The sequence below is a fragment of the Struthio camelus genome, chromosome 24 (genome assembly GCF_040807025.1).
Source record: "Struthio camelus isolate bStrCam1 chromosome 24, bStrCam1.hap1, whole genome shotgun sequence".
Taxonomy (NCBI): Eukaryota; Metazoa; Chordata; class Aves; order Struthioniformes; family Struthionidae; genus Struthio; species Struthio camelus.
In genome coordinates this window covers 7,368,865-7,391,643 of record NC_090965.1, presented here as the reverse complement: position 1 = coordinate 7,391,643, position 22,779 = coordinate 7,368,865, and the positions used below count along the sequence as shown (strand labels likewise).

At 50.0% G+C, this 22,779-nt stretch overlaps 1 protein-coding gene across 2 annotated transcripts; it reads right to left on the bottom strand.

Moving 5' to 3' along the window:
• Positions 1 to 849: 849 nt before the first annotated feature.
• Positions 850 to 22,178, bottom strand: MFSD4A (major facilitator superfamily domain containing 4A). Of its 2 annotated transcripts, none has more exons than XM_068918278.1 (10): positions 21,861 to 22,178; positions 15,679 to 15,877; positions 15,290 to 15,529; positions 8,988 to 9,159; positions 7,122 to 7,237; positions 5,894 to 6,067; positions 3,830 to 3,977; positions 3,020 to 3,090; positions 2,680 to 2,800; positions 850 to 1,985 (listed from the first exon to the last, which is right to left on the bottom strand). In XM_068918278.1, the coding sequence occupies exons 1-10, from the start codon at positions 22,088 to 22,090 to the stop codon at positions 1,921 to 1,923; spliced, it is 1,536 nt and encodes a 511-aa protein (XP_068774379.1). In that variant the 5' UTR covers positions 22,091 to 22,178; the 3' UTR covers positions 850 to 1,920. The 2 variants fall into 2 exon arrangements, with proteins under 2 accessions (XP_068774379.1, XP_068774380.1); XM_068918279.1 differs by having other exon boundaries at positions 2,680 to 2,702.
• Positions 22,179 to 22,779: the final 601 nt, after the last annotated feature.

The window sequence follows — 22,779 nt, the reverse complement described above, 5'->3', positions numbered from 1 at the left end:
GCTTTGTAGTGCTGCACAGTTTTTTTGCCAGATCAGGTACTGTTCCTTTCTGGTTAAGATTTCCTTTGGTGAGTAGCTCCATTCTGTAGAGTGATGATAGTAAAATGGAGGTCTGCATTGTCAAGCACCCTTTTAACCAAAAAAAAAAAAAAAAAAAACTAATCTGGCAATAGCATTCAGCCAGGTCTTGTCAGTCTTGCGAGGACATAACAAGACTTTTATATACAGCTGCCGTCCTCTGGACTGACGTATATGTAATCTCTCTCTGAGTAGACTTCTTTCAAAATGAACTTCATCATTTTATGGTTTCATGCTAATTTCTTCTGTACAGGGATGAAGACAATGCTCTCACAGGGCTCTATTAATGACAGATTTTATTTTCTGCTGCAAATGGCCTTTGCAACACCACCACTCTTATCCCACTATCTCAAGCGGAGTAACAGTGGCATCCTGTGGTGCTAGAGAAGAATTACAGCTCATATTGCACTGGATGTGAGGTAGGAATGCTACTGAAGTACGTTTAGGAGAAAGCCCTAAACTCAACTGCATTTAACAGCCTCTCCCTACTTCAGCTTAACATGTGCTCAGATTCAGGCATACATCGTCAACTCAACAGGTCAACTCTTTTGAAAGGATTTCTACAGAAGAAGCTGATGGCTGCCTGTGAAGGTGTTTTATGGAAGGTAAGATGCTAATACTTGGAAAAATGGAAATTCTAAAAGCACATTTAAATTATGACAGCTGTCATAATGATTCAGTCTGAAGTTGAGTGCCAGACCTGTTAGCAGTAGTAGCTGATAATCCTGGGCTAGAAAGAGTTTAAGTTACCCGACTCCAGTCATGCGGAAATCTAGCAATCAATCACCTTTAATTAAACACTGCTTTATATACACACATACATATGTACATCCACATACAGCAGTTAAAGCAAAAATACATGTCCAATCACTCTCTGAAGAAATAGATGTATGTAGCTTTACGTTCTTCTAAAGCCAGTCCTTTCTTCATAGCTTGTAATAGGTCATGCGTGGGTTATAAAAGAGTACCTTACAGAAGGCACCTGTTGTAGTAAGTATTGCACAGATTAAGCAGCTGGAGGCTGGCTCCCCAATACTTCTGTTTAAGCTTCAATCAGAAGCTAGAAATAAAACCGCCCTATAAAACACTGCAAAGTAGCAGCTAAACTAATGACTTAAAGCAAAACAAACCATCACAACTCATTGTTGACTCTAAAAGCTAATGATTTTAATAATCAAGAGGCCCTAGCATGCTGAATAAGACACTGTCTTAGTGAACATGTCTGATACTCTGTAATATACAAGAATTATCAATTGTGCAAATATAGCTAGATCCTGCTACCACTGTGCACCTGGTGGTTTCTGAGAGTAGTGTAATTTTTCCCTTTGGAAATATACACAGAGATTACATATATACTCCAGCATTGCACAAAGAATGAATTCAAAACCAGTACTGTTCTGTAAATCGTACGGGCTCCTGTACTTCATAGGCCAAAAGAAAAATTAGTTAATTGACTTGAATCCAGGAGATAGTCAAAATCTATATATGGAGCAAACAGAGAACCACCCCTCCCCACCCAGCCTGTTCTCTGACTTGGTATGAACGTTATTAGAACAGCATTATTGTTCTCCATCATACCTGCCATATCATAGCCTTTTGGATACATGGTCAGTCTGCTGTTTCTAGTCGTCTTATTGGTAAATGTGACATGGGCAACTTGTGCTTATCTTGACGCGGTGTTTTAGGGCGTTTCCTTGATTCTGACTTACTCCAATCTCATGTGCTTTTGATTGTAGAAAACTTGCATGATTCAGTCATTAAATGTGAAATCATCCTTAATACTAATGCTTAATTTTGTGTTGTTTTATTGCTTGTCCAGGGCTTGGCCACTTTTTTTTTTTTTTAGCGCTGATAAAGTCCAGTGTCATCCATTACTGCTGGTTTGTCAGGTGAGGCAGCATCCATATCTGCAAAATTGACATTAGATACTTCATTTGAATGCACTGATTTTTATTGTGCTTTAAATGCATGTGCTCTCTTAAAAGTCACGTTTGCTGCTCTATTGCCCACACCAGCTTGTGTTCTTCATTGCTCACGTGAGAAAGGCCTCCCATTTCCAGCTCCCCTAACCTAGACAAGCTCTTTGCCTGTCGTAAGTGCTCCTTATGTAAAAGGTGCTTATAAAAGCAAACAGTGTATACGAACTGAGGCAATAGGTAAGAAAGCTCCTTTGTCAGTGATGCTTTTCTCAGGAGCCTGACAGCTGCCTTCAGAGGGAAGACCCAATAGCTTCCTGGATTTTAGCCAGTGAACAGCCTGGGGAAGTTTGCAGAGTCCTTTAATTCCCTCTTACTAGCTGTGCCAATAGCACAGTAATGCTGTGAAAGCTTTCACAGCTAGCATCCTATTTGGTTTATGGTTCTTCTGTGGTCCACAGAACATTCCTAGTGTTCCCTTGCTTCTCCAACAGAAAAAGCAAACCCAGAAACGTGGCTGCCAAGGCTTTGTGGGCAAGTCAAAGCAGGAAGAGGGGACAGGAAGCAGCAGTAAAATAAACATTTCCTTGCATTTTGCTGGAGTGCTGCACCCTGGTTATGTATTGATGCATATGGCACTCTTCCTCTCATTATAAAGCAGGGCTGAATGCTGGCACTTTCTTACCTGATGAGGGCTTGGGGTACATCCTGTGGAAAAATAAGAGGAAGGCGTAGAAGGTAAAGGCCAAGCCTCCAAAGATCATCCCACAGACCAGGAAACTGTAGCTGCCCTGATCATGTATGATCTGCAGTTGGGGGGAGGGGGGGGAAAAAAAGGAGCAGACATGTCTTCATGGCACTCAGATATTTAATTAGCTTTTGGTAACATTGGTAACAGCTTTACTATTTGGTAGCACAAGGGTAGCCCATTGCTCTTTCCCAGCAGCTGTCCAAATTAGGGACTAAGATATCTACTTGCAAGTTCCAGGCCGGTTTTGGCATGCTTGCACTTTGTCTACACTTACCGACCCCACCAGTAACTGCAGTACCATCTCTCCAATTCCAGCTCCGGTCACTAACACAGTTGTGGCACAGCCTGCAAAGAAAACAGCGTAAGGGATGTTGACAGGGAACAAATAATACAGCCAGCAGAAACAGGCTGTAGCTTTTTTAAACTGCTCTTTCATGGCTCTGTCTCTACAGCACTTACAAATACTTAACGGATATTCCCATCAAGTGCTGAGAATGCCTCGTCTAACATGTGGTAGTACAGAAAGGTAAAAGTTTAAGCCAAAAAAACCCACCAACAACAAAAAAAACCTCGCCTGTTCTGTCACTCCTCTATGTCTGCATGAGTACCAGTGCTTCCTGCTGAAGAGATTTTTCATTCTGTATCACTGTCCCAAAGACTGAAGTTGGCAGAGACATCCCATAAGAGCTGGCCAAACGTGAGGATTTTCAGTTCGCTGAGAACCTGGACCATGTTTTCAAAATAAGCTCCCTGTAAGCCTCTAAAGCAGACATGCTTGTCAGTCCACAGGAACCCTAAAGCCAGGACATGGATGGAACCTAAGACCCAGTCTGGATCACTGCCTGTAGACATTACTAAACTGGGACTGATACAGTCTGGTTTTCTGACTGCAAACCTGGAGGAAAAAAAAAAAAAAAACACAAAAAACTTCTCCTAAAGTCAGATCTTTCTAAAGAGCTTGCTGTCCTTCTAGGTATCCCTGAACAGGGAAGGGGACTTGCTAGGTGTAATGGATATGTGAGCTCCAGTCCTGAACATCCACCTGCTTTCAAAGTCAGCTAGGTGCACCCAGATACCTGCTTACCTTTGTACTGCAGGATGTCCTCAGTATAGGCAAGCAAGCTGGGGAAAGTACTGCTGAGAAACAAACCCAGACATGCTGTCCCCACAAACAAGAAGACAACACTGTAGGAGAAGATCAGGAGCAGGAGGAAGGTTACAAGGACTCCAACCTGTAAAAAACATAGGCAGAGTCAGTAGGAAGGTAAAAGGCTAAGTTGCAATAGCTCAAGTTTGTTTGGTTCTTTAAATAAAAAGGAGTTTGGAAAAGAAGAGAAGCTACACTGAAAAAGTGATCACAATCTCTGAAAAACTGAACTAACTAGCTAAAGCAAATCTATTGACCTTAAAAATAAAGGATTCGGGCCTCTTTCACACAGGACTTAATGGGCTTAATTTGATTAGGTAAGCACTTAAGAGCATAGCCAGAAAAATATTTTTCAGCTGTTAAATAAAACACTAGTGCCACTTCTGTGAGATTTAGATGTCTCACTCATGAGTAACTTCTATTCAACAGGTTAAAGAACGTAGTCTCTCTCAGTACCCACTCAAAACCTACAGCACAGGAGGAGTAAAGCTAAAGCACCAACAAAATTTTAACAAATTTGCCCTCCCTCTGGTTTGCTTTAGTAGCAAAAAAAAAAAAAAAAAAAAAAAAAAAAGAGAGAGCATAAACATTCAAGATAAGCTAAGTTAGCAATGGCACAGAGAGTCAGCAGAGGGAGCTCATGCTGTCTGTAATACCAACCGGAGTTATTTTTCTTAATTGTTTAGGCTCTGATTACGGCTATGTGCATTTACACATAGATCAATTCAGAAGCTAAACAAAATAATAAAACTAAATTTTAATATAATGCTAAAGTTACTGACAAGAAGTGATACAGTGTATTAGATGTAACAGTACTAACTAGCAAGTTTGGTTTCAGTGTTTTAATGGTCACTGTTTAATCATCAAGTGACTTGTTGTCCTTGGATGAGACTCCTTCTGTTGCCATTAAGGGAAGTGAGACGCCCTCCATTCAGGCTTGGAAGCTCTTCCCTCTTCTCCCCAAATATTAGCAGCAGCTAAAACAACAAGGAGTCCTGTCCTCAGGTTTGTTAGCAGGGCAGCTGTGCGGTTCAGACAAGCAATTCAGCCAAGGGGATGCATTAGACTCTTCCTATCAGATACCTGAGATAGAGCTGCTAGTGCGGAGCTTTTCCTGCTCCCTTGAAGACAGTGACTATGTTCTGAAACAAGAGGTAGTTATTTAAAATAATAATCTCATTTCAATTGCTCTTAACTGTTGGCATCTAAGTTCTATTTTTAAAGTGACTGGCACAAGGTGCGAAGCAGGCTGCCTCACCTGTGTCCTAGTTGCAGAAGACATTGGGACATTTTGAAGATTTAGGCAAACGTGAACTGTCCTGTTTTCTCACCACCCTGCTATGTTCTTGGCCTTGCAATATAAACTGTGGAACTTGTTACTAAAATAACTTCTAGTTTTCAATAAATTGTAAATTAACTGCCTTCTCACTTGGCTCTTTTCTTCTTTTTTTTGTGAGAAGTGTAAATGTGAACAATTCCCACTCTATTGCCTGATACTTCCTTATAAGAAAGCTGCATATATGTCCTTTCAAGATTGCTTCCCCTTTCTTCAAGGGAATGTGTTTTATTAATTTAAGGAGCCTAATATCACATTGATTTTTTTTTTTTTTTGACAGCTGCTACATACTAAGCAGAGAATATACCGAGCTAGCTATCTTCCCTTCCTCATAGCTAACATAGGCATTAATTTCCCTGTAGGTGCCAGAGAAGATACTGTACAAAGTAAATAAAGGTGGTAGGAAGTCTATTAGCTGCTTTCAGAAGAGCAACACAATCAAGTCCTCTTAGCCACCTCCTGCATCAGGGTCAGATGCAATCCTGGAGAGGCAGTGGTGGAGCAGAAGACTAAGGCTGCTCACTCCGAACAATTTGCTTATTCCTGTCTGCCTGGTGCAACAGCTATCCTGGATATTGTATGAGAGCAGCTGCACATCAAAGCCAAAGCTAAACAGTATCTTGGAGGCAAGCAGTAGAAAGACATGGTTAAAAAAATAGCCTTACCACATTGATGAAGACCATAGTTGCAGGCTTCATTCGGTAGGACACAGGGATGGAGATGAGCCTTCCCAGTGTGATAAATCCCCAGAATAGGCTGGGCAGGTAGCCGGCGACTTTATGTACTACAGAGAGTGGCTCTTCCACTGCATAACTGTAAATGAAGCCCGAGTACTCGCCCTGCAGGGAAAATAAAACAGCATGTCACATTGATTTGATGACTTATGGCTTTGCAACTTTACCTTCTGCCTGTCTTTCACATATCTGCAGTATTGCTGGAGACCCTGCTTATGGATTTGCAGCCTAACCTAGACAATCCCTATTCCCAAGCATTCGCAGCTGGAGACAGGCTCCCCCTAGAAGCGGAAAGCAGGACGTAAGCACTCCTAAAGGGCAAGACTAACAACAGTATTAGGTAAAATGCATGCAAAGCACTTAGGTTTAAAAAAAAATACTCCCCCTCCCGCACCGGCTCTCTGTCTTGTCCTTTTGGAATTGCGTACTCTTAAAACATACCACATTAAGACCTTGGAGTTAGTCATCCTTGAAGATGGAGGCCCTGAAAAGTTCCAGCATCTGACAGCTGCTTTGTACCCCACTGTTCTTTCCAGACCTTATTTAATGTTCCAGTAAGACTCTGCAGTATTTTACCATGAGGGGGGCTGACACAAAAATGCTGAGAAACAGCAATCGTACACAGCCCATTCCAAGAATGAGCCTTCCTCATCCAGGCAGAAGGCCTACAAACACTGAAGCCAGTGTGCCTGCACTGTTTTTGGTCCACAGCAGAGAGATTGCACCGTCCCAGTACATGCCCATCTTGGATTTTGTGGGCTCAGGAGAACCAAACTGTTTCTTATGAACCAAAATGAAGCTTTGCTTGCCTCCTGGCCAAAGCAAGAAGGAAGGGGTCCTCTGCTGCGTACAAGTCGGCAACATCACAACTCCAGCTCTAAACTGGCTAGGTTAGTGGCAGTAGCCATCTAGCTGTAACATAGAGCCTAGGAGAAGCCACAAAACCCTCCCAAGAAGCAGGGCAAATATCAGCAAAGCTACGATTAGCTTTGAATGAACTAACTTGGGAACCAGACTGCAACATAGGCAGACCCTCAGGTCTAGCCCAGTGCACACAGAAGATGTGGTTGGCTCTGGGTTTAGTCTGTTATGAGTGATTTGGAGGGAAGAAAGCTATACAGCTTAGCTCAGACAAGATCCCTCGACCAGCTGAACTCACCACAATCCCATCAGTCATGAAGAGAACAAGAGCCCCAGTGATGTGGACTGCGAAGTAGGTGTAAGAAGCCCCTCTGAAGTTTTTGCTTTGGCAGCAGCTAAATAAGTCATCATGACCTGGTGAAAAACAATGCAAAGCAAACTTAGCTGGAAGGTCCCCCTGTGGCTGGTTGGTTTCCAGCCCGCAGTGGAGATTTGTTTTGCACTCAGCTGCAGGACAGAATCACGGAGGGCTGCGAACAACGCAGAACACTGCTAACTGCTAGCACAACGTCTTTCTATACCTACGTATACACTTTTAAGAAGGAAGGAAGGGCATGCATACGAGCTACTGTCCACAGACTGGGATCCTGGCTCACCAGGAAACTTGCTGCTTATCATACAGTAGTTGGTTGTGCTCCTCTTCCCACTTAGGAGCTCCGCGTTGCTGGCCCTGCTCTTACAGTGAAAAGAAAGAAGCCCATTCAACCATAGCACTCGTGCTCCGAGCCCCCTCAAACGCGGCACTGCACAACCAAACAGGAGAGTCCTGCCCAGGGTAGCTCACATTCCTCAGTTAAATATTGTTTAACTGAACAAGCCAACTCTGGGGAAGAGGGCAATAAACACACAGCTAGCCTCCGCTGAATAAACCACTGCGAATGACAGCTTCCCAAAGTCAGCTGGGGTCAGGGCCCCAGGCTTTCCCAACTCTCCCATCCTTGGGCTATACCACACCACTTCTTAGCAGTAACACGCCAGGGAGTGCAAAAGACCAGAGTTACGGTGACAGCGCCTGGAGCCCTGTGCAGGTGAGCCACTCGCTCCTCGCAGGGCTGCGACACAGCACAGGCAAAGATGAAACTCTGGCTACTTCTGGGGGGGGTGGGGGGGTGGAGAGATTAAGCAGGGGCATGTCTGCTAAAGATCGCACTAGTTGGTCACATCGCCTTCCTGCTTCTCTAAGGATTAGTCTCAACCACATTTAAGAGGAAGATGGAGATATCAAGAACATCAAGCTCCAGTGGGTGGTATGACATTAAGCACCTGGGTTGAGAAAGAAAGAAACCATCAGTGCCTCAGCTAAGGGCAATGCTATTAGATGAGCAAAAAGTCTTCTTAGACATGAGAGAACCCACACTGTTCGGTGCACTTAGGAATCCTTCGCCGCCGCCCCTCAGCACCTCTCTAACCGCCTCTGCCTTCAGGTATTCCCTGAAATTTTATTTCATTGTTCAGGTAAAGCCACCTCTTCTTTAATAACACTGAACACTCCTTTGGTAGCTGCAGAATCATCCCAAGATTCATCATGCAGCCTAAGAACTTACTCTGATAAGTTTCTGAAAGAAACAGTTATTGGTTGCCTGCAGAACAGGGTGCAGTCTCAAGTTTAAGAGCAATTTATTGCTGGAGTTTAACTTTTCGCCTCAAGTTCTTACTCCTGTCAGATTTATAAAAATCAGCTTTCCGCAGAACGATTGCCACTTTTAAACTGAACAGAGAAGTCAGCTCAAAACTTGACCAAAAACCAGACGGAAATAAAGGGCACAACTTTCACACATGCTCAAGTAACTCAGGAGCCGAGGTTTAATTTCGGAGCAGCCTGGAGCAAACCAGCCTGGGACCCCAACGACAGCATACTAACTTCTGTTCAGGGGGTTTGGTCCCATCAAACTCAAGGGTAGTTAGGCACAAAAGTGCCTGTTTGGATTGCTTGGGTACTCCCGAATTACATTCGCTTGTACGTTTTGGAGAGTCTCCTCCTTCGACAAGAGGCAACGGCTCTCCCAGGTTAAACTCAGTGGAGAAACCCAGAAATACAGCTTTTCCTCAAGCTGCTCACTCCCCTTCCTCCAAAACCCAGTTCTTGCAAGTGCCTCCAGCTCACCTCTTGCCGTTTGGGGTGGTCTCTGCACAGTGGTGGAAAGATCGTCCTTCTCAGCAGGCCGCGTTTCCATCGCCAGCTCGTCTGCAGACAGCAGCGGGTGGCTGCTGCGGTTGAAGCACGGCACCATCCGTTCTTTGTAGAGCAGGAAGAACACCGCGATGGGGACTGGCAGCTGGAGAGCAACGGAGCGCGACAGGTAAACACGACAGAGGTCTCCCACAAAGCAGCCCTGTCGTCCCCCCCCCGTAGCAAGCACCTTTTAGGACGCTGCACAGGCACCTGCGATATACCTGCCTGCATATACCTGAATTAACCCCCCCCCCCCGAGAGGAGCCTGGCGGCGGGCGAGGAACCAGCCCGCTGCCGGAGCGCCTCAGGCTTCTTAGGAGGCCAGCAGGAAAAGCAGCACGCTGAGAACGAGATCCCCGATCCGGGGCGCCGCCGCGGCAGTCCCCAGCGCCGGAGGCCCAGCGCCTCCGCCGGCAGGGCTGTGCCACGTTTCCCTGGAGGGTCCTGGCGCCGTTCACGCCCGCGGGACACTGGAACAGAAGGCGCCTCAACGCAAACCTCACGAAGCGCCGTCTGCCCATCGCGGTCAAAACACTCGTGCTGCCGTTTGTGCTTCGGCCACTCCTGGCCAAAGAATAAAATAACAGTAATAAAGATAACATAGCTTTTACCTGTAGAAATTAGAAAAACCTTTGATGGGATTGTCTCTGGTTGAAACCTTTTGTAAAGAAAGCGCAAGCTGCTCTAAGACTCGTTTTGCTCTAGCCATTAGCAGGGGCTGCTCAACCCGCGCGCCCAGGGCTGCGGGCGCTGCGCAGACTCACAGCACGCGGCGATCCCCTCTCCAGCACCGCTCCCCACAGCCAGCGCTTTCTGCCTGCTGCTCGTGCGCGCAGGGAGGAAACCCAGGAACCTGGGCTTGTACCTGCCCGCTGGATCCGCCATCCGGTGCCACCGCGCCAGGTTTCCCCCCGGCACGACGCTTCCTCGCTGCAGCGTGCCAGGGGACAAGCCTACGTCCTGCTCACTCCCACGACTTGGTGGTGCCTCCAAACCCAGAGGGATTTGCTCTCTCTTTTTTTTTTTTTTTGGAGAGAAAATAGAGGGAAGTAAATGAAGTTGGGTCTGCCCCTCGCCAGCCTTCCCCTCTCCCTCCCTCCGCAACCAAGTGGTGTTTGTTCTGCAGCAAGCTGGGGGATAAAGCCAGGATATCCATAAGCGACAGCTCACTCTCCAGCTGCTGAGCTCTTGTTTTCTACATGTCTGTGAGCAAGTGTGAGCTCTAGCTCCAAATTTCCTGCCTTTTGCTGGCTCGTGGCATTATTTAAACGTATGGAGAATTCCCCCCCCACTCCCCCCCTGCCTCTCTTGACTGAATTCATTTACGAGGACTTCATTGTTCTGGGAACAATGGGAATAGGAACAGTTAGTTCAGTCCCATGGAAGAAAAACGCATTTGCTTGATAGTTCTAATCCTTCCGGAGGTCAGAACCAGATTTTATTCTTCTAAACTGCAGATTTTGCAGAAAAACCCACACAGAGGGACTGGCCGCGTGCAGATAACCGCCGCGGACCTTCCAGCCTTAAGGAGCACACCGTGCCTAGGCAGAAGAGGGCCACGGATCCGGCCTTCCCCATTCCAGTGGGGCTGGAGGCAAGCCACCGGTCTCCAGAGCACAGGTCCTCACCCCTGAAGCAAGCGGGTCCCCTTTCACTTTGCCGAGATCGTGTTGTCTTGAAGGCGGGCAGCGCCTCAGGAAACGCAAAGGAGCGAGATCAAGGGAAGGCAGCTTCCCAGGGCTCCAGGCCTTTCATCCTAAACCAGTTCGGTGTCCTGCACATCGGCCTGCTGGCAAAAAGCCTGGGGGAAGAGTCATCCGTGACCGTCAGGCACATGGGAGAGGCCAGCCGTAAATCCAGGGTGTGTACGGGGGACGGAGCGCCCGCGAAAGCAGTTCCGCTGTTACACGGGCGGACGGAGAGGAGCAAACGAGAGTTGAACACGAGAGCTGTGCCAGGGCGCGTTTCACAAAGCAAAGGGCCAAAGCCAGCCCGGAGGCGCAGGCTCCCCCGACTCCGGGGCGAGGGGCGCTCGAGGGCTGCCCCTTGCACGTCCCCGACGAGCGCAGCCGCTGCTGCCGAGCGGCCGGCCAGGCGCTGAGCTCCTCTCCCCGTCTGCCGTTTTCCCGTGCCCCAACTGGAGAGGTCAAGCAGCAATGATGCGCCTCGCTGGCTCCTGGAGGCTCTCCACGTGCCAAGACATACAGGGGCAGGGCCGCTGCGCTCATGACAGGAACTCGCTACTCGGCTCCTAAGAGCAGCTTTGGTTTTCTTGGGCCGACGACACATCAGCCGCCTGGGCCGCGAGCTCTCTGCAGAGCTTCCCACCCCGCGGGGAGCCCCAGCAGCTAGAACCAGACAAGAGCAGCAGATACAGCCTCTAAAGCCAGGACACCGGCCCTCACAGCACCTGCCTTCCCCGCAGAGCCGAGGGTGCCCCCTCCCCGTAGCACGGCACACCCGAGGCTTGACACCCACAGCCCCCGCCTGGCCTCAGATCCAGCCCGACCCTGCTGAGCAGGGCAGTCAGGGCAACGAGCCCTTGCGCGTGGGTTGTTTTCCCAGGGCAACTCTCTGCTTCACAGGAACCTTTTCTGGCACAAGGGCTTTCTTTAGTCAAGGGGGAAGAGGGTCATCTCGGCATCGCGCTGGGAGCCTGCGCGGGGGTTAAAGGCAACGCGAGCGGAAAGAGCCCCTCGCCTGCACCTGCAGACCCAGCTCGGTTTGCTCAATCAACGGAGACGATAACGTCCCCCTCCTGCCTTAGAGCCTTTGACTGTTATTCTGAACTCGACAAGTTGCTGCATCATGCAGTTAAGCGTGGATATAACTCTAGGATTCTTCCCTCCAGTTTCTATTTCAGTCTCTCCCCCTAGGAGCGCGGGATTGTTCCCTCCTATTGTATCCAGGCTACTTTTAAGCAACCTAAGCACAATGGAGTGTCCCGCACTTCCCGTGGGAAACCACCTTCCGGACAAACACATCCCTCTCTGAGGAACATTTTCCTGATTTCCAGCCCCTTGGAAAGGACTGGATGATGAAATTTCCGTTCTGTGGGAAAATGAATTTTAAAATGTGTTTTGTTCCAAATCTAGATGAAAAGCCAAAATTTTCTCTTAGAATGAAAAATTTTGGCTGGGAGTCATCCAAGCACTTCATTTTGATAATGTTGAACCACTTAATTTCACTAAAGCAAAAACATTTTGCCTCAATAACATCAAAACAACTGTTCTATTAGCTTTACACATTGCATTTATGCCAAAGTAAAATTGAGACATTTCAACTTTAAACAAAGCAAGAAAATTGAAATGAATCATTTCAGCTCTCTCTTGTCAGAATACACACATCCCTGAAAACTTGGGATAGAATTGTGTTTTGTATTTTTCTTACTAAAAATAAGTTGATGGTCCTGGTTTCCATTTCTATATCTTACTGATTTCATCCACTTCCCTGGGGTTTTACATATCAATTACCATCTCCTCTCTCTGATGTTTACACCTAAAAGAACGGCCACTTCTGGACCCAGTCTTCTCAAGTCTGGGGCCGGTAGGTTGGGTTATTTAGTTTAAACAAGGAATCAAGTCAAGTCCCTCAGCAAGGCACTGGGACAGACACTAAGGGCTCCACTCTGGCGAGGAGGCACACTCGAGAGCTGCGTGCGCAGTGCATGTCCTGCTCCCCAGCTCTTCTTAAGTTTGTTACCTAATCTTCGTTGCACAGAAAGCATCATATTCCGAACGCCCAGGGACTCTGCTCTACTCCTGGTGATCGTACTTGCTTTACATGCGCAAAGACCAACACTGACTCACATGCAAGCAGCAGTTAAGCCTGCACATCAGCTTTTGGACACAAAAAAGGACTAGGACCCTGGGTCCCATCCTGCCACCATGGGCAGCAGCAGCAAAACCTCCAGGGGATTTTGCTAGGAACGGAAAGAGGTCTGACAACCACCCTCTCATCTCAGTGCTCCAGGTGTCAGACACATGTCGTGTTTAAAGCAGACATTGAACACTGCCTTTAAAACTAAGTCAGTTTGCTCAGGATCAACTGGTAGAAGAGATAATACTCTGCTATAATTAAAAGCACATTTCCCACAGCATACGCGGACTCAGAGGTAATTAAAGCTGGGTTCTCCTACCAGGCAGGGGACGTCTCCTTTTCAGTACTTCTGCAAAGAAACTCATTACAGCATCTGCCCAGTTATTTAGGTTGCCTGTTCACCTCGCATCAGTGAGCTGTGCGGGCCTCGCTCTAATGAGAGCCACGGGGGTAGGAGGCACCGGGGTGCACTTTAGTTAATCAGCAAACAGGCAGACCAAGAGAGCACAAAGAAATCTGCTCCCTTTGCCTAGTGCAGACTAAGTGGTGGAAGGTCAAAGGCTGCCTGTTGGTCTAGGACAGGGAGAAGGAGCACCATCAGAAAATACATTTTGGTAGGAGGGACATGGCTAAGCTTACACGGCTGCAGGCCGTGATAGACCATTCTCAGAGCTTCCAAACGCTCTCCTTCTGGCTGATAGTAAAAAAGAAATACTAATGAGCTACACTTAACTGAATACACTGTCTACAGGTGTTCCTCGAGATCTTCTGGTGAATAGCACCTTTTGATTGCAGAGTGTTATTTCTCTCAAAAAAACATATCTGCCAGCCCATGATAAGTGACCTGTCCAAAGTCACGCAAGGAGACAGTCAAACCAGGAAAAACAGCAAGGCTTCCTGTAGTCCCACTGGACAAGCTAAGCACAAGTTTCTCTCTCTAGGCCACTCCAGCCTCGTAGGGTTGCTGGGACAAGGTCAAGTTCAGCCCGCTTCGCACAGCGAGCCTGGCGGGGAACTGAGGGATGGGGCAGTAAACACCATGGCTGCAGGGCAGACAGGCAGGGAGAGGTCCTTCCTCTGCTCAGGCAAGTTCAGCCTTCAGTTTTACTACACAGGCACTCTCCAGGAAAACAAAACGGGCACCAGGTTGGTGGTCTGGACCCCGGGCACGCCTGCTGTTTATAAACAGTCACCAGTGCACCTGACTGCAGGGGCTACACAAACCAGATGCTCCTGTTGCCCTGACAGGAGACCCTTGGGACTGTCACCAGCAGAAGCTGCCACGCACGCAGCCTCGCAGGGCATGCTGCTACGGGCTTCTAAGCCAGTACCCAAACGCAGCTCGCTGCAGAGCTGCTCTCGGCATCAGTCCAGGCACGAATGGCACCACTCAGCAGGGCTGATACTCCCTGCAGCAACATGCCCCACTCTTATCACTCCACATCTACACGGACAATTACACACACGCTCACAGGGCTCCTGCCGCTGGGGAGATGACAGCAGCAGCTCAGCTAGCAGCGCTGCAGATGAGCTGGGAACAGGCATGAAGACGGCCACAGTCCAGCAAGGCTCTATTAGGGAACAAGCCACGGTTAGCCAGGATGGGATGTGGAGAATAACTAGGGGCTAAAGGACAGGGCTTTCTTTTCAGGGTCTTGTTCTTACACCTCCTTCCCAAGGCTTAGTGCAGTGCCCGTATCACGGTGCTGGCATGTGGGTCCTCGCAAAGGAGAGTCTCACGGACTCTGCCACCAACACGGCTCCCGCAGCACCTTCCAGGCTCAACACCTGAGCGATAACCTCAGTGCAGTGTTGAGCAAAACCAGCAGGACCTACCGTTCCCTGCCTCACACCATACCCCAGGCAGTAGTGTCAGTTCACCACTGGACATTTTCCTAAGAATAAAGAGGCAGCAAATCCTCCTCCTGCCAAGTCATTCCCAAGCCACCAAGCTCCTCCCCGGACTGACCACAGAGGAAGACTTTGTGGCTCTGAGCATAATTAACTGGTTTAACTCCTAGCTACAGCAATGCTGGAGGTAGGCTGAAGGTATGAACAGCTTCCAAAGAGATCAGATTCCCAAAAGACAGTACATCAGCCACTGTCACATCTGATGGCGCAAGTACTGCTCGCTCAGGAGGTCCCAGAACTGCATGGTGCCGTAAGCTGGGCAGAACCGCACTACGTGTGGACCTCCTGCTCTCCCCTCCAGGCTCCTGCTGCTGGCCACTGCTGGAAACTGGACACTTGGCAAAATGAACCTTTGCTTTAGACCGGTACAACCACTCTCACACCTCCCTCCACTGCTGGGAATACCTAACGAGCACCAACACGTCCCCAAACACCAAAGGGGTCTGCAAAGCCAAGAAGCAGGGAGAGGTCCCAGCAACAGCACGGACTGCTCCAACACTTACATTGATGAGGGCCATGATCCAGAAGGCGTAGGAAACGCGCGTGACCACCATGCCCTTCATTGGCAGGTCATAATGAGACAGGTTGCCCGGATGGTGTGGGACCAGGGACTTGCGGATGTGTGGGAGGTTGCTGGAGGCATTGGCTGTGGCGTTTGAGAGGATGCAGTTGGTGTCCGAGAGGAAGGGGTCAGCTATCAGTGGGCTTAGCAGAGCTCCAAAGCCCACGAAAAAATGAAGGGCCTGCAAGAAATGAGACAGACAAGTAAAGAGGTGGGATTTACTGCTCTTCTCTTCAGGGAAGCTGTTCAAGCCCTTCATTCCTGTGACCTCCTCTTCCTCAGAGGAGGAAGCAGCAGTATAGACAGGGGAGACACAGGCCCCACGCTCACCTGAAGGAAGATGGCAGAGTCCTTCTGGTAGATCTTCACCAGCTGCATGTTGGAGATGGTGTCGATGCAACCCATGGCCAGTCCTGCCACAGCCATGACCACAGCCAGCACCACCACATTGTGGCACAGAGGGATGATGGCAAAGACCAGGGAGATTGCCAGTGATGAGGCGAAGAGCGCAAACAAGGACTGAGCCAACCTGAGCCAGGGAAAAAGGAAAGACAGGACAGAATTACTACCATGAGAGCAGCATCCGTGATGCAGCCCTGCCTTGCATTTTCAGCCACGGGTCCGTTGATGGCATAGGCATCAGGCAGAGATGCACCCAGAGGCCATAGCTCCCACTAATGCTGCTCCAGTGCATGCTCTCGCTGACAACACAAGGGAGATGCTATGCACCTTGCTCCCCTTCTGTGCATCAACATTGCAGCTGTAGCCAGCGTAGGGCACTGCCACCTCCAGCTTGGAGAGCAATGCCTCCAACAGGTGGATCTTCCAGCCAGCTTTAATGGAGAAGAATAATCATCCCTTCAAACCCACTCTGCACATTTCAGGGCAGAGGAAGCCATTGCAAGTGCCTGGTCTGATAGCCAGGGAACCTTTCCTTGCTAGCTGGATGAGTCTGGGAACGGAGAGGGACATGGGCAGGTGTAAGTGAGGCTACTTCACAGCTTTTGAACAGCTCCAGGGCATTCCTGACGGCAGGGCTGTATTGGATGGCCAGGGCTGTGCAGGCAGGAGAGCTGCTGGGAAATCCCAGTTCCTGGCAAGGAGAGGCAGCTGGAACCGCTGTCCATGTCCCTGTGTCATCCAGGGACCCACCTGCACACCCTGCTCAGCCCTCTCCTGCCTTGCATCACAGGGAGCCTCGGGGAGCCATGGCAGGTCCCTGCCTTGTGCCATCTTCCCCTCTGGCAGCTTTAACCCTTTCTCTAATATGACAGAGCAGGCCACAGGGCTGGTGCCATTCCCAGTGCAGGTAGCCACTTCCCTACCCCCGCGGTCCATCGGAGGAGCCCAAGGGACACTCGTGGTGAAGGTAAGTAAGTGCATTACATCACGGGCCTGGCAACAGTGCAGCCTGGCCTGGCTGGCCGGCCATGAGCTGAGCTGGGAGGCTGCTCTACATGTGAGCAGAGCTAGCCAGCTTGCTGGAGAACAGAGCCCAGGCTGGCACTGCGCTGCCTGGAAGCTGCCAAGTCTAGAGGCAGGAAGGAAGGAAGGAAGGAAACAGAGACCAGACACCAAAGCACTGAAATGATTGAGACTTAGCAGAAAGATGGGACTATAAAGTCACAGCAGAGAATAAGTAGCACAGACACATCCCCTCCCAGCCTGGGATTCCCAATCCCTGGTAGAGCCTTCGAGGCCCATTGCTCACTGCAAGCTGCTGGGTGTTGCAAGTTGCTAATTAGCAACTGGGGTCCGCTGTTGGGGAATGCCAGCACAGCAGCCTGCCACAGGCCACACGTAACCACGTCCTAGAGTCTTGATTTGCTTTTATCTCCAAGCCTAGCTTCATTCACCAGTCAGCCAATGCATGTTGGAGGAGCCAATGTTTTGCAAAGCAGTGACTACCAATCTTCCCCGACAGTAAAACAGGGTTCCAGTGTGGGATTTCTGGGGGAGGAAGGGAGCAAAGCAAGATGTGCACAGTCATGGAAGGAAAAACAACTAGCAAATGAAAGAGAAGCAGCTTCAAGCCTGGAGAGGCAAGGCAGCACCCTCCAGGGTACAGCAGGAACCCAGCAGGAGGAAGAGAGACAGAGGCACCAGCAGAATCCGAGGCCTGGACAGACAGCAGAAACGCACACCAAGACATCCCAGAAACGCCTCTTCTCTTCTGCAGCCCTAGCAAAACAATCACAGTACTGCTTGCGCTTGGTTAGGGAGCATGTTCATTACCAGAGTTAAACATTAATCATTATGTCTTGTCCTTAAAAAAAAAAGCTCTAAAAAGATCACCTCACTCCTCCCCAAAGAGCAACAATTTCTGTGTGCAGCCGTAAGACATTAATTACACAACTGCACCACCCTACAAACACCAATAGCCCACGGGCAAACAGCCTGGCCTGGCACACAGCCCTGCTGCCCCTTCCCTGGCTCTGGCGTTAGTGGGGATCAAGAAATCATTAGCTTCTTGCGCCAGATGACCAAGCAGCCAGTTAGTTAAGATGTTGTTGTAGGACACGAGGTGACTGAGCACTGGAACAGGTTGCCCAGAGAGGTTGTGGAGTCTCCTTCGCTGGAGATATTCAAAACCCACCTGGACGCAATCCTGGGAAATATGCTCTAGAGGACCCTGCTTGAGCAGGCAGGTTGGACTAGATGATCTCCAGAGGTCCCTTCCAGCCTAAACCATTCTGTGATACCATTCAGCCTCCTGGGAGGCACTGGACATCCAGCTAGGAGGATGTCTTTAGAAACAACCAACCTCTTTACAAGCATCTTTGGTGAAGCACCTCATGACTGTTGGGAGGGGGTTCAGACCCATGCGCTGATGATGTGAAAGCAATACACTCCTCGAAAGGGCTTACAATGCCATCCTGATGGTACGCCATGATCAGGCTCTTGGCAATACTGCCCACCCCATCACTAACTAACCGGTCCTTGTGCCCTAGGCTGAACGGGCACACAGTGCAGCTCCGTGCGAACAGCAGCTATCTTCTCTCCCGGAGGAGGCTTCATTTCAGCAGGGCGTGAAGTGACTCTTGTAACTTCACAGACTCTTGTTTCAGGAGCGCCCAGCACACCTCCTGGCGACAGCACGAGCCTAAAGGGAAGATCTGCGGCCTCCTGCTAAAAGGTGCAGCCTAATCTTTTCAATAGGATTAGGGTGGCTAACTCTATGCTGCAGTCACAGCCAGCAAAGCTTCCCCTCTCCTTCCCACACACTGGATATAAACCCACCCGGTAGACACTTTCCAACTTTCCAGAAGGGAGAAAAAAAATAAAAATAGGCAGCAGACTGGGGCACTGGCACTCGGTGACCCTGTCACAGAGGTGTGTGCAACAGCAGCACAGAGGGAGCCATGAAGGGAGAACGCCTGTACCTACACGATGCAAGCTTAAAATCCAACAGACTCAAAAGGGAAGAAAAAGAGGAAGGCGAGGAAAGGAAGGAGGGAGAAGAGCAGGGGCACGTGGCTGCTCAGAGCCCACCCCTGGATTTTGCAGTGCCAGCTGCTCAGGGTGGATTTTCCAAGGAGGTCACCTCCCGCTTTGGTTTCTGAGTCAAGGCAAGGCTTCAAGTACTCTCAGCACTCCCACCTCAACATTGCCAGCTGGATTTCCATAGCCTTACAAGAGATGCGCAACATGTCAAGCCCTCCTGAAAATCTGGTCCAGGTAATAGCAGAAAACAGGATTCTTCAGTGTGTTTCTGACCCTAAAAGGGCACAGGGCTATATACACACGGCATCAGCCGCTCGCACTACTGCCTTTGCCCCAGGTACCTTAACCAGCACCACGGCATTAACGAGGTTTGAACCAGGGCATGCACTCCTCTTAAAACCTATTCCCACTCATGCAAAAGAATAATTTTGTGATACCTTGTAAAAAGCTATATTCTTCTGAATCAGGGTTGCAATCATAACACAGCGAACAACAAACACAAGTTACCAGAAACCAGCACGCTTGCCTTGTGAACCTGATCTTGAGCTGAACAACATGCCTCGCAGTTGCATGGGGCGTTGATCTTCCCTCAGCTCCAGGTTTGCACCTCCCAACAAGACATGGAAGAGACCGGTCAGCAAATCCAAGTGCCCAGTGCAGAACACTGAAGGCAACAACTGCACTTCTACGCCACTCGAGGAAACTCACAACAGCAAACTTTCTTCTTCCTTGAAAACCAGCAAAGAGGGAATTTTGGAGCTACTTCCGACAAACCAGGCTCATACCGAGTTACAGAAGGGAATGATGCTGTCATTACGTTTTCTTCTCACAATGCTCCAAGACTCTAGCAGGGCAAAGAAAGAGCCAAGACTACAACCCAGCGTTCATTAACTTCTCTGGTGAGAGGAACCAGAGGGTTGTTTAGGTCCCAGCTACCCCCTTGGGCAGCAGAACCCAGCAGCAGCAGTGCTTTCTCTTGGGAGTCCATCGTTCAGAGTAAACAGCTCAGACCAATATTTGGATTTTAAATCTAAAGCAAACAAAGTCTACGTCCTACAGACATCAGAAATTAAACCCAACTTGTAACCAGACCCTATCTCAGCTGGGACTGTAGGCAGGTGATGCTTTGAGAGCCTCTACCAGAAAGTACAGCTGCCCTACACGGTGAAACAGCACTGCCCAGCATTCCCAGCCCAGGATGGTGTGGCCAGGAATACTTGAGTTATAAACCCACAGGATGGTCCAGAAACAGAAATCCTTAGCAAGGAGTTCAGTTTGCCCATCTTTGAAGAGGGAATATTACCAGCTCTCAGAATCTAAACAGTTAATGTTCTTATCCAAATACATATCTGTATACTGCATTGCTCTAAGTAGCCCCCCCAACGTCAGCGAGCTACAACTATCCAAAACATGCCCTCCTGCCTGATAGGACTGTCACTTCTCAATGGGACTTTCAGACACTTGCAAAAGCCCATTGCTCAGGCTACGATCAACAGCCACAGGGGCATCCTGGTTCATAACAAGACAAACTTGCTCTTCTTCCCACCTTGCTGCTGTAAAGAGTTAAAAGTTCAGAGAGCCTCTGCCCACAAAAACCCAAACCAGTCTGCACAAGGGCACCGGCCACAGGCAAGAAGGTTTGGTAGGAAACCGACAACAGAAAACAATTCTGCGTTTTCCTTCCCTGTTCGTTCAAACATATGCGAAACAGACTGGGTGCTGGCAAAGGTAGCGCCTGCTGACCCAGCAATCTCAGATCGGTGTCAGACCCAGGGCAAGGTTCCCACGTGCCGTCCCCGTTCCTGTGCACCCTCCCTGCACCTCCTAGCCTGGCACGGCCCACCCGAGCGTGGCTCCGGCTGCCCCGCGAAGCCTTTGGGCGCTGCACGGACAGGGGACTGGGACAGTTCAGAGTGCTAAGACAGTAATTTAACAGGTGCTCCAATACCGTCTTCGCTGCCAGGCATTTCTCAGCGTTTTCCACACTTCATGAGACAAGAATTTAACAAACACTTAACTGGCATTTTATGGAAATGAAGGACCATGTAAGGTTCTCTCATGTACATGTTAAACGTACACACATATCTATGACGTGCACAGGAGACCCACACTGAGCTAACACCTTACCCCAGTGCAGGAAGAACCAGTGACAACGTAAATAATCAGCTGATACTCAGCAGAACATAGGTGTCATCGCATGTCAAATCAAATGCCTATCTAGCAACCCTTAAGGTTCAGCCTTTGTGCGTTATTTATTTTAAACACATCCTGGACAGAAGGCTCAGTGCAAAACCCCACTTGGCTGCGCCTGAGCGTCTTACTGATTTGTGAAGTACGCCGCTGTCCCCGGCCACACGGCGAGGCTGAAACCCTGCCTCTGCCCTCGTCCCCCGCAGCAGCTCGGCCGCAGGAGCCGCTCGCCTCTCGCGCGGAGTCGTGTTTGCCCAGACTCCTGGGGAGCATGACAATGCCTCAATTTCTGACACCGAGGTTATTAAAACAGGCTTTCAACAATATTTTTGTGTTAAACAATTAGGTTAAGGGAAATATCCTCCAGGAAGTTCTCGCTGTAACTTCACGCTAGGGCTATCTCTGTCCTGAGCTCCAGGGGAGCTGGCAGCTGCTCCCCAGAGGTGCCACGCTGGGCAAGCCAGGGAGGACCTGACAGCAGAGCCGGGCCCGCAGAACAGCTCCCATGCCGCACCTCCTGGGAAGCCTCCCGCACCTCCGAGCCGCTCCGGTGAGCGAGCAAGCGCTGCGGACCAGACAGGACACTGTCGAACGCTCCCCTCGGGCAGGCTTTTTTCCCCGCTGCAGAATTCAGCCATCAAACCCAAAAAACACACAGCAAAAAAAAAAAAAAAAAAAAAAAAAAAAAAAAAGGGAAGAGAGAAAGAGGGCTGCAAAGGCAGGGAAAGGAGAGGAGGTGCCAAAACAGCCGGACCCCAACCCAGAGGCGGTCGGCAGCCACCGGAGAGCGCCCGGAGCAGAAGAGGGAGGAAGGGGAGCGCTCCCGGCAGGCAGAGCCCACCCCGCGGGAGGTGCGATGAGTTCACCAGGCGCCTTACGTCCTCTTGAAGACCCCTCCGAGGCAGCTGCCGAGCAGCAGGCAGAACTGCTGGGAGAAGAAGACCCAGGTGATCTGGGAGAGCGAGCTCTGGGTCTGGCAGCGCAGGTCCAGCAGCGTGGGCCCCAGGAAGGCGATGCAGAGGCCGAAGCTGAAGAAGACGCTCCAGTAGGTGAGGGTGGGCTGCAGGTTCCTCCGGAACCGCGCCGACACCCGCTCGTCCCACCACATCCTCGGGAGGCGGCTCGGGGGGGAGCCCGCGGCGATGCGGCTCCGGCGCCGCTGCCCCGGCCCGGCCCCCTGCCGCCGCCCCGCTCCTCCTTTGCGGGATGTGGCTCCGCGGCCCGCGGCGCCGCGCCGGGCGCTGGCTCCGCCTCCGGGACCGGGGAGCCGCCGCCGCCGCCTGCCGGAGCCGGGGCGCGGAGCGGAGCCGCTGCCCGGCGCAGCCCCGCGTCGGCTCGTTCTTAGCGGGGGCTACGAGAAACCGCTTGCGCATCCCTCCCCCGCCCCGACATCTCGGCATCTTCCACCCCCCCCCCCCCAAAAAAAAAAAAAACCGGGGCCGGCCCTAGCTGTGCCCCCCTCTCCCCACTCTGTGCGCACCGGCGGGAGCCTTGCGACACACGCTATGCCAAGCGAAGGGCACCGTAACGGGAAGGAGCAAGCCTCATTCAACGCAAAACACCAAGCGAGCAAGCCCAGAAATCCCTTTTCTCTGCTGCTGATGGTCGGTGCAGGTCTCTGTGCCGGTAAGCGCATGCAACTGTTCCAGACAAATGCAATTAAAGTTGTCTCTGCCCCTCTAACGGACAAGAAGCATCACATGGCTTGGTGCGTGTCTTTTAAAGTCGGAGCAGTTGATGCTTACGCAAAAGGTCTCCTCTAGAGAATGGATTTATAAATATTTCACCTACTTTAGG

Bases quoted from the DNA above. Each gene is read 5' to 3' on its own strand.
- MFSD4A (XM_068918278.1), bottom strand. From the start codon at position 22,090: ATGTGGTGGGACGAGCGGGTGTCGGCGCGGTTCCGGAGGAACCTGCAG. The intron at 6,068-7,121 runs GTGAGTTCAGCT...TTTTCCCTGCAG, and splicing joins TCATGACTGATGGGATTGTG to GGCGAGTACTCGGGCTTCAT. The intron at 1,986-2,679 runs GTAAGAAAGTGC...TCAATTTTGCAG, and splicing joins GTACCCCAAGCCCTCATCAG to ATATGGATGCTGCCTCACCT.